General features: G+C 38.3%; 1 protein-coding gene across 2 annotated transcripts in view; it reads right to left on the bottom strand.

The window, feature by feature from the left end:
• atrx (ATRX chromatin remodeler) overlaps window positions 1-12016 on the bottom strand; it is a 48426-nt gene that overhangs the window by 32443 nt on the left and 3967 nt on the right. For both annotated transcript variants that reach the window (XM_084133839.1, XM_084133840.1), the window contains exons 3-9: window positions 11124-11173; window positions 10157-10206; window positions 6551-6675; window positions 6348-6464; window positions 3544-3653; window positions 3400-3467; window positions 895-2852 (exon numbers count right to left, since the gene is read on the bottom strand). In XM_084133839.1, coding sequence (XP_083989965.1) covers window positions 895-2852; window positions 3400-3467; window positions 3544-3653; window positions 6348-6464; window positions 6551-6675; window positions 10157-10206; window positions 11124-11173 — 2478 coding nt within the window. The remainder of the gene's footprint in view (window positions 1-894; window positions 2853-3399; window positions 3468-3543; window positions 3654-6347; window positions 6465-6550; window positions 6676-10156; window positions 10207-11123; window positions 11174-12016) is intronic.

The raw sequence follows: 12016 nt of genomic DNA on the forward strand, positions 1-12016 counted from the left end.
AACACAGAGTCTTAGACCCAAGTTAGCCGGGGTATCAAATTTTTTTGGTCTAAATTAAGTCAGTCTTTATTTTTGTGAAACAGTCTAACTTGCATTAGCCTAGTCTATGAGCACATTTTAGACTTGTCTAACACTATAGACCGCTCTAAAATAGCTTTGTGAAACCGGCCCCAGGAGACCAAAAAAGACATGAAAGCAGGTCAAAAACATTTGAACTCTGATTGCAGATAATGTAAGCCAACAGTCTGCAGGTTGGGGGTCCATGTCAATTTTTTTTTAAATTGTGATGTAAATTAGGTCCTCATATTTACCGTATTTACATTATTTTAATAAGTCACTTCTTTACCATATGAAACATGCTGCGATTTATCTCTGTTTTCAATGTTTGTGGAGGGGGCAGGCGTTTTGTAAGGCACGCGTTCAGCCAATCAACGTACACTTGCGTCACTGGTAGATCCTATTGTGATGGGTTTGACCCTGGCCTGAAGTAGGAGGTAATTTAGTCTCCCAAAAGGCATTCCGATAACTGAAAAACTTGCCAGTTCCTGCGGTGCGAACATGCCAAAAAGCGGGCACTTCTGCCAAAAGTTATGGAAACTATGAAAGTGCAAAAAAGTCCTCCAGTGCAAAAGCCCCTTTAGTGTGCTGAGAGTTATCTACCATTTTTATGCACGCCATAGTTTTAACACTGACATTCCCGTTTTATGTATATATTTTACATTTTACAATTGTTATGTGGTCCACCTGTTAGGGACCTGTAAAGGGACAGTGGTTAATTTAGTACCACTAATGTTCTATCACTTTCTTGTTCCGAATTTAAAAATCAATAAACTATAGGCAGCGAATACTTTATGCCATAAAATGTAGCTTAACTCAACCATTTTGTTGACTGACCTGATGACTGATGGAAACCATCAATACTGGCCATAACGGACTCGAGTATTGGTTTAATCTTCTGCTGATCACTGTCCTCTCCTGAGTTATCAGCCTGCTTCTCCTCCTCTTTCTCCTCCTCCTCATCCTCATCTTCGTCACTGGAGGAAGACTCTTCCTTGGTTTTAGCCTTTTCTCTCTGAGACCTTCGTTTCCGCTCGAATGACCTTTTAGGCGCTTTTTTGCCCTCTTTACTGCATTCCTCCTCTTCCTTTTTGACGCCTTTGGATTTTTTTTTCCCACTACCCATCTTGGCCAGGCTTTTCATCTGCTTCTCAAGATCCGAGTTGTGGTTTGAGGAGTCCGATTCCCTGCCTTTCTTCCTTTTGGATCTTCTTTTTTTTGCCGTTGACGACTTGTCACTCTGGTCCGAATCCGAGGAGCCCATGTCGAGTTTGCGCTTCGGCTTCCCTTTCGCGGTTGAGCGGGTAGCCACTTTCTTCGTCTTGGTCCGTTTTCCAGAAGCCTTCCCGCTGTTTTCGGTTTCACTCTCATCAGAGCTGGCCTTCAAAGCCGCCGTCTGCAGGACCTCAGGGACCTCATCCGAGTCCGAATCACACGGCTCCTCGACTGGCTCACTGCGCTCTTCTTTTGCCTTTGACGACCTTGATTTACGCTTGCTCTTTGCCTCCGGTGACTTGCGTAAGGGTGTGGTCTTCATCCTGGGGGAGCGTCGGCTATCTTGACCCTCCTTTGGTAACGTCTCCCCATCCATGTCTTCTGAAGGTGACCGTTCACTGCTCTTATCTCGCTTTATGGTAATTTTAAGAGGAACGGGTGTTAGTTTGACGACGAGTTTTTTACCCAGTTTTGTAAGGCTCTTATTGGACTCCACAACCTCAGCGTTGGACGTCGATTTCCCATCACTGGAATCGGTCGAGTTGCCAGCGTCATCTTCTTTCTTTACAGCGAGACTCTCGACCATCTCAAAGAGTTCCTCTGGGACAGACGGTGGAATAGACACAATGTCTTTATCCAGAGACGCTTCACCCGCTGGCACAGAGCTTTCCTCAAAGTCAGGATTATCTGCCATTTCCTGATCTTTAGCTTCACTTTCTTCAGACCGGTCTCTTTCTTCAGGGTCTTTCTCCTCAGGCCGTTCTCCTTCTTCAGACCAGTCCTGAGCTTCTTCTGGCGAGAGTGGAAGGCTCTCCTTCATCTCAACTTCAGCTGAGTTACTGTCCTGTTGGTTTTCCTCTTCTACCACAGGATTATAGTCCTTAGTAGGGCAATCTAAACTTTCATCCCTGACAGTTGTAGGGTCAGCATGGTTCGAGTTAACAACCGTTTTAGCTGCAGTTTGACTGTCTGGTGGTCTTTGCTCCTCTCCATTCTGAAACTTGAGGCCTTTCTCTTCAAATTCTTTTTCAAGGGACTCCTCAAGAGCTGTATGAGCCTTTTTCAGATCCGCCAAAACTGATTTGAAGGCCTTTAAGTGTCTATAACTTACCGCCTTAGCATCAGGGCCATTTGACGTGTGCTGGAGGAATTGCACAAAAGTACGGTTCAAACCGTTCGTGGTCTCGATTAGTTTTTTGGTCTTTTTGACTAGCTCTTTGGGAACCTTCAACGTCTTACAGGAAAAGGTTACGGTTCCCGCTCCGTCTGAAGCATAATCTTGTCCGTTTACTGCGGGTTTCTCTCGTTTGGTATGCTTGTGTTTGCGGTCTTCACGCTTTGTCTTGTCACTTTCTCCCCTGGGCTTTTTATAACGAGATTCCAAACTGAGCAAAACTTTTTCACAGGTTTTAACATAGTCTTTCAGCGGCTCTGGGCAGCACACAAAGCAGTGCCATTTGCTTTCTTCATTCATGATTTCAGACAGCTCTTTTCGTCCAAGGTTGCGCAAAATGCATTTCTTGCAGAAGGCATTGCTGCAGTAGTCACAGCAAATCAGATTGCCACCCTCTGCACACCACCTGAAAAGAAAATACATCCAATCATTAAATTCATTTGGCGAAAATACAATTGCGTTTTCTAATGATTTTAAAACCACCAGAACTTTCAAGTTAATAGGAAAATGTAAAAAAAAAAAATTCATTAGCAATTCTTCTACAGTAGTATACACTATTTGAATCAGTGCAGTAAAAACAGCAACACTCTTTTATTTATTTATTTAGTCAAATTTCTGACTGTTAACTTGATACTAATTTAGAAACCTGAAAAACACTGTAAAACTTAACCTGTATCATTGCTCTGTGGTTTAATTTAAAAATTAAATTTTTTATTACAAAATGTTTACTTGAGTAATTTCATTGAAGCAATATTGATTTAATTGAAAAATTCTTAAAGTAGCACAACACTGTTTTCATTTAATTTAACTTTTTTTGTTCATTTAGCAGTGCATTCTTTAGGATAAGCTTTTGCTGTGGTAAACGTGAAATTACACAAATATTGGTATTGTCTACTAATATGTTGCGATCGTACAATGTTATAAACAAATAAAAATAAATGTTATGCACCAACCTGCATTGTTCATCCATCCCTTCATCATCCTTGCTGATATCGTCACTCATATAATATTTGAAACATGACTGTAGGAAAAAGGCATGCATGTTAATGAGAGATAGAAGCGCATAATTGGCTGTAACAAGTGAATCTGGCGTCTACCTTGCAGATAAGAACATGCAGTGCAGGATGTTGAAAGATGGAATCCCTCTGAAAATGATTGACTTGTTGTCCACATGCTGTGCAATTAAATATCTCCTGGAGCTTCTCGTCTGTCAGAGATTAAAAAATAAATGAAGATAATAAAACAGTAATACTGCAAAGTTATTAATTAAAAATACTTAGACTCTTTAATATTCTAGCAGTTTCTCTCAATCCTGGTCCTGGAGCAGCCCCAAAACTGCAGATTTTGTATGCATCTGTTAGTTGAAACACTATAATGTTCTTAAGTGCACTACTGATGATCACGTCGATTTAATTGGGTGTGTTTAGGGTTTTTCACACTTGGTCCTTTTCAGTTCTTTTAAAGAGGACTCAAGTGTGAAAACACCCTAAGATTAGATGTACTTCAGGACCAGGGGCCTGATGTATAAATGTTGCGTACACACAAAAAAAGCATAGAAATGTGCGTACGCAATATTCCACTCACATATCGGGATTTATAACAAATAAACCTAGACCTTCTTTTACTGGAGTGAGCGAAGTAATGAAGTAAAGAGAATTATTTAAACTCTGTTTTACATCTGATCTGCACATTTAGATTAAATATGCCACTCTCGTTAATGAAGCACTGAAATTTCAATCATTATCCACAAGTTGCAACATTTTTTAAATTAATTTAAATAAAATATTTGTAGTGAATGTGCTGCTTTTGAACACTTCTCCTGTGGAATGCTGCGTTTTAATGTTTTAACTACAGTGAGGATTAATGGACACATGATAATTCCGCTTTGAAATGTGCTGAGAAAATATTTTTGCACGAATAATAATCAGTGATGTGAACTTGACTCCGTCTAAGCAGATGACTTTGCAACATAAACGGTATAACAGACACCAAAGCACATACAGCCATCCAAATAAGTGAAATTTTGCAAAAATAGAAAGGCAATGCAATAAATTCCAGAGGTGAAGGCGTCATGATCACAAAACAAAACTGCTTTCAAAATCCTCCCATTTTTCGGCCAAACAGGTTACACTACTCTATAGGGGTGTAACGATATTCGAACCGAACCGAAAAACCGCGATACAACAGCCACGGTTCGAACCGCGATACTCTCATGTCGAACCGAACGCGCCCCGCCCCCTGCTGCCCCGGCCCAACTCTCACATCACTTTGTCACAAAACTATTTTTTTCTTCCTTGACATTTGATTAAATAGTTATTAATGAGTACACTTTTAACAACTAATAAGAGCTGTAGTTTTACTAAATATTATTTACTAAATAAAATGCATGTCACGTGATTTGGGTGATCGATCACGCTCGGGAGTTTACATACGCACTTCAGGATGGCAACTCCGCGGCATATTGAGATTGAAGACCCTCCGGTCACAACCACTGACTGATACAACAGCAGCAGTGCTGATCACGACACTTGAGAATGATCACCGACACCGTCATCATCCAATATGATGACATATCACAGCTTTTTTTAATCACTGTTTTGAGACAAATCATTGTTTGATTTGCGAACATAATCCTCTGCCGTCTGGTCGCTTCCGCTTTAAGCCGGACTCGTCTCGCGCTAACGGTAATTCTCACTGTCCACGTTTTGATTTCGGCAAATCAATTTTGGCGAATGCAAACAACGTGATTATTGTTCATGAGTCCAACATCCAGCCACGCAAGAAAACATGAAATCTACCTGAGGGAATAATATGCTCGCAAAATATTTCTGATTATTATTAATGTTTAAAACTGTTTTGTTTTTTCCCCCAGGATTCTTTGAAGAATGTAAAGATCATAATAGATTTATTTGAAATAGAAAGCTTGTGTAACACTATAATTTACTGTCACTTTTGATTAGCCTAATGCATCCTTGCTGAATAAAAGTAGGCAATTACTTTCTTTAATTCCTTTCCCAAAAAAAATTCTCTTACTAACCTCAAACTTTTGAACTGTAGGCCTATGTATAATGTTAAAAAAGCTTTCTATTTCAGATAAATGCTGTTATTTTGAATGGTGGTTTGTTTGTAATGTGACATTTTGTTTGTATGACATTAAAATTATTTTTAGAATTAAATTGTACATAAATAGGTTAAGCAATACAAATGTGTTTGTCTGATAACCTTTTAAACATATACTTAACTACAGTTTGCAGACACTGAAATTATGTACATTGTGCGATACAGTACACATATTTTGAGTGTCCCTCGTTTTCCTATAAAGAACCACGATTGTCCCGCATTTTCCTTTTCTGAAGTTGGCAACCCTACTCAGGTGTGCAGTTTATTTCTGACTAGTCAGTGGAGACATTTATTTCATTTTAGTTAACTCAGGTGTGCTAACTGCTCTAAAGAAAACGTGAAGCCACTGTATAAAGTTAAGTTAATAAAGTTAAAGTTAATAAGTTAGATTATTGTTGTTGTTGTTGTTTTTATTAAGTTAAAAGTGAATCTAGTGTTATTATTGCTGGTGCCCTGCCATGAACCCTGCCCCCACAGCAAACAGAACCGAACCGAACCGAACCGTGGCTCCAAAACCGTGATATGAACCGAACCGTGGCATTGGTGTATCGTTACACCCCTACTACTCTACTAAATGACACCATTGGTTGCTATTCTGGGCTGCAATCTTTAGATTCAAGGGAATATTAGCCTAGCCTATTACATTCATGTTATTCGAATATGTGCAATAGGTGTTACATAACAAATAAATCGACAGCCAAAATTTCATAACTGATTTCTGATAATTGAATAAACTTTACTGGCGCTTGAGATAATTTACAGGAGACACGAGCTCACTCACCCGAACGTTTCCGTGGTCCGTCCTCTTTCACTTTACTTCCTCGGTTACGAAACTCCGGACCTCTGAATTCATCTTTAGCTTCATTAGCAACCGGCTCCGGCTTCACCACCACTGTGCCTGAGAGACGAGAAGCCAGGAGGTTCAGTGTGGCGCTTAAACTACACGCTTCAGTAGACAATCAATCATCTTAACAGAGGACTTACCTTGTGGTAACTTGTTAATATCCAGGCCGCTCTGCATGCTGTCATCTGTGCAGTGTTCACCTCCACTCTCATTTGCACATTCAGGTTCATCTACGGCAGTGTGCTTGGTCACAGTTGAAGATTTTCTTCAATTAAAAAAACAGGGGAAAGGTCAACAGGTTTGTTCTGATAAACAGTATCAATATATATATCCTTTTCCCTCCCAAACACTTTTCTGACTCACAATTCTAACATTCCTTCCAAAGGCAGAAAAACTACAGAAGCATTGTAATATCTCAAGTGTTATAAAAGGTAATGTGCAAGCAACAACTGCAGTTGATATAGAGGAATACAACACCAACAAGTAGGGCTGTGCGATTAATCGTAATTGATTTTCCGATTTTCGATTTTGGCTTCCAATGATTATGAAAACAAAATAATCAATGTAAAATGGTTATTGTGCCGCTGCCTCGTCCAGGGCACCTTCCTTTCCTTCACAGCGGTGCACTTCCGTTCCTCCCTAAAAGCCCAAACTTGACATCCAAATCAGCCAAATATGTGAGTGTTGTAAAATGCAGTCTACTGATGATAAACTGCAGGACGACGTGTTTAATATTAAACAGTGTTATTAGAAGCACTTTAAGCCACGAAAGAGACGCTGTTCCCCAGGCGGCTTTCTGCGCGGGGCAGATAAACTATGGGCTTCAGATACTCGCCTAAACGATCAAACAGCCTACACACAAATGTGTCGAAATGCCGGTTTGGTAAGTATCCTTGTAAACGCAGTTGGTTATGTCTTCAGTGAATGTAAACACTGAGAAAGAGTGTGTGTGTATCAGTATATTGGATCCGTGAAGCTCTTAAAGAGACAACAGCCTAATAAACCTGCTGCAGTCTGTCATGTTAATCAAACAACAAAAGATAAAATCACTCGCTGCTCTTGAAATGAATAAACTGTAGTTTTAATAAGGATTATGTATTTTAGATTTGATTACTTTATTCAATTTCTGTTTTTGTTTGTAATTTAGTTTCTTAGTTCTTGTTGTACTGCTGACTGTTTACTTGTCTTCTGTAACTGTTCTGAGGACATTTTACTTAAATTAATTAACCTAGTATTATGTTTTGCTGAAGTATCAATAATTGTGAAATTTCACTAACATTTAAAATGACCCATATCATGAAATAAGACTTTGGTCACCCACCAATAATCGTGATTTCAATATTGATTTTTGCCATAATCGAGCAGCCCTAGTCTAAAGGGAACTTCTCAACATTCTCAACACAAATGACTCTTGTCATGCTTGTCAGCTTGGTTTGTCTTTGCCTACCTTGGTATTTTTATAAAACAATACACATGAAGTCAAGTTGCTAATCAGAGCTGTGTTCCTTTCAAATTCAGGAAGTAAGAATTTCCTATTAGGAAAAGTGCAATAGAAAAATCATAAATCATGTCAGACTTGGAAACTTGTGTGGAAATCCAGAGATGAAGGCAGGAGTGTAACGGATCGTTAGTTGATCCGTGATCTGTACGGAACAGGGCCCAATGTGTGGAAAACGTGATTCACAGACTAATTAACCATCATAGAGTGAAAGTTCATAATTTGCAGGTGTTTCTAAGTCTTGTCAATTTAAACAATCAATCGATTTTAAATCAAGCTCAAGACGACGTGAACCAGAACTCAATTTAGTTTTAGTTTTTTTTTTTTCATATAGCCATTTTGCATTCCTTTTTTTTTTCTTTTTTTGCTGGTCTGAAAAATTAACCGTTCTGTGACCCAAAACCTTAATATGATCCAAAGCCTGAGTTTTGTGATCCGTTGCACCCCTAGATGAAGGTATGACAACACCTGTACATGACATGTACACACTAAGGGTTGAATCGAGATTTATGTGATGAAAGTCGAGTCGACTAGTCGCTGATGACGTCATTGATGAGCAAATAAGCCTGAACCTCGAGCTGAAACTTGAACGCGGGTCGCCTTGTGCACAGCTATGGCGTATGACACAGCGAAGGCTATTGCTCCTACATAACAGCTCATTTTTTTCAGTACTTTTGTCTTTGGGTCATTATATTTCTCACAGATTTTCTCGTTCTAAATCAGATACAGATAAAGTATCAAAGTAAAGATTACATTTATATGAATGCATTATTGAGCGACTACATGTGAATTAATTCTACCTGGCAAGAGTCTATCTACTAATAGTGAAGCTGTGGGTTTTAGTTACAAAGAAATATGCTAGAACTTTTCAGTTTCTAAGCGCAACTGAATGATTGTGTGCGCGATCTTCACTCATGTGCGAACTGTGTGTGTGTGTGTTACAATGCAGCAGTGCATTAGTTTAAAACGGCGATTAACATACCTGTACAATAAGCTGTGTAAAATGTATTTTCACCTGATAAATTGAGCATCCAGATGGTATAATCAAACATATCCCATGGAGCGCTCTCTGAGAATGCATTTATATATCATTTTAACTGTTTGGAAACAGTGTATAAAAGTGTATTACAAAGATTTCTTGCAGTTGCGCCCTATATAGGCCATGAATGACCAGCGACTAGTCTGTGCAACCCCTAGTACTACACAATTATGAAACATGCACTTATAAGCAATTAAGTGCATAATGCAGAAATGAGGCCAAGTTCATACTGTGATAAAATCTATTTCAAAACTGTCTGCCAGAGACAGATGTGTAAAACAGAAAATACATTTCTCTACTATCATTTATAATACCAATTCTCCTGAGAAAGAAACTAAAGCTTTCATTTCTTTACACGTAATCATCCAAGCATTGGACAACAAAGTTGATAGTCATAATTCGGTAATGTCAAGTAGAGAAAATGGTTGCAGCAAATTTTTTTGAAGTCAAATTTAAGGCTTTAAGACATTAAGACCTGGAGAAATAAACATTAATACTGTACGCTAGGGGTGGGCAATATTGACAACAATTATATCTAGATATTTTCTGTCATTTTGTCGACAATATTTTGGGCGTTTCTGGGCTGGTACCTCCAGCTGACATTTATTTCAGTTAAAAATGGGTTTAATGCATAAAGATATAATATACTGTATATGTAGTACCTCTCCCATATATGTACTAACTTTAACTTTTTAAAAGCCATTAATTATTTTTTAAAGTTATTTAAAGTGTAAAAATATCATGTGGTGCGACAGTCCGGCCATTTTTGTGGAAACTGTGATACATTTTATTTTTCAGGATTCTTTGATGAATAGAAAGTTCAGCATGCGGGGAAATCGCTCTTGAATGTGGGTTCGCTTTTCACTTTTGCCTTCGAATTCACATGTACATGGAGATATTTGTCAATGTCAGTCATCTCTCATTACTCTCGTCTCGTAAATGAACCGTAAATCTGACTCCTGCTGCGACGCTTTCAGTTTATTACTGTAAACACCGAAAACACAGACTACAGCAAGCCTAGTAAACAAGACTAAGTAACAATGTTGATTTTAATGTTGATTAAAATCAGATGATCAAATTCCCTGGGGAATATCCCACATCTGATGTTGAACTGAACCCACCATAAGACAACATAGAACGTATCAGTTCAGTCCAGCTATTTCACTGGATAAGAGCCAGAGCCAGAACAATGACCGCAACCCAACTCACCTCTTTGAGCGTGAAGATGAGGGTTTGGTCATTTCGGAGGAGCAACCGGGCTGAAAAAAAGAAAAGAATTTCATTTTCAGTGATTTTAAATCCACGTCACTAACTCATCTCTCCACACTGCAAAACACGCTTTTCTTACTTGGTATTTTTTGTCTTGTTTCCAGTCCAACTACCAAAAAATGCTTAAATCAAGATACATTTACTAGAGGAGTAAAAAGCCATAAGATATGTCTTGTTTTCTGGGGAAATAAATCAAAATTAAGCGAGTTGTTGCTTAAAAAAAGCAAAATTATCTGCCAATGGGGTAAGAAAAATAATCTTAATTCAAACAGAAACAAGATTATTTTTCTCACCCCATTGGCAGGTAATTTTGCTTAAGAATTTTTAGATCTCAGGACTGGAAACATGACAAAAATGACAAAAAAAAAGCATTTTTTCCAGTGCAAATGTTTTAAAAATAGATTTGCAGATCACAGAAATAACATCTGAATAAACTGTGTCCACTGAGTAATTTTTCAAGCAACATTAGCCTCATAAAAGGGTCCTAACCACAATGCCCACAGGGACATCTCAATACCTGTATATTTTAACACCAATTCAGAAATCATTACAATGGTGTGATGGGCGTTCAGGAGATTTTGAACTTAACATTGTTGGAATAAAATATATGTGCTGGATTTCAATTGAACATGCCCATGTCTTTTATACACTTACTGAAAGAAAACAGAAAGAAAGACAGGAAGCCCCAGTCCAACAAACTGAAAATCAAGTATGTGCATCAGTTGTGTAATGGATGCTTTATCTATGCAGAGAATGATGGGAAAAGCTGTTTTTTTTTCACGAAAGCCTGTTGCTAAATGCCAAGCATTATCGCCATTCTTTAACACATGAAGCTTGTCACAATAGGACAGAGTGTAACAGTAAACAGCAGAGAAACACAGAAAAAACAGGCTCTGTGGACACACACCTCGTTCATTTTCTCATCAGGGATGTTTAAGTCACTGGATGCCATTTTACCTGCAATGTGAGGAAAGCAAATGTTACAATATATCTGTATCATTACAATCGCAAATTAAATGCAAACAATTATTGGGGAATATTCTGTGAGCTCGCCCACCACAGGAGTTACAATCGGCTCCATTTACTTTACATCAAAACAGGCTCAGGAATAATACAAGATTGTAGTTATTACACACTAACCTTTTTTTTTTTTTTTAAACACGAAGCCTTAAATTCCCCTTATTAAGACAACGCAGTTTTAGCGCGACTGTCCAAATTAGACGAACGTATTGATGACATTTTATCCTTGAAATGATAAGCCTATTAACGTCGTTACCTAGCTGTTCCGATACCTAATTTTACAGCGGTAAAAGTCACAAGAAACAGCCGTGGTCGGATATTATATCAGAATTAAATAAATGAGAAAGAAGGTAATGCATTTTAACGAATTCATATTTTTATAGCGCTAAATGATGGTGCTAAATGGCCATGATCATCTCTAGGCTAAAAGGACAGGAGAGTTAAAGTTACTAAAAATAATAAATACAAAAAATTTACACTTATTGATGTATTTATGCTTGATGTGATTTTTGTTAATGATTTATGGTTATAAACGATTATGAACATTTAGTCTACAAAAATTACAAACTAAAGTGACTAAGACTGGTATTTCTAAAATAATCTCCATGCAGGATAAAAGTATGTGACAGTTGCTTCTGCAACATCTCCTCTCGCACTGTGTAATACGTCAGTGTCTGAATTCCTCGCTTTATTTCCTTCCTCACTGATATAGTGCACTCAACTGCCACGCACTAGATAGGGATTAGAGAGTCAGTGAGTGATTTCAGACGTAGCAAGAGT

Source organism: Abramis brama (assembly GCF_963993115.1).
Source record: "Abramis brama genome assembly, chromosome: 13".
NCBI lineage: Eukaryota > Metazoa > Chordata > Actinopteri > Cypriniformes > Leuciscidae > Abramis > Abramis brama.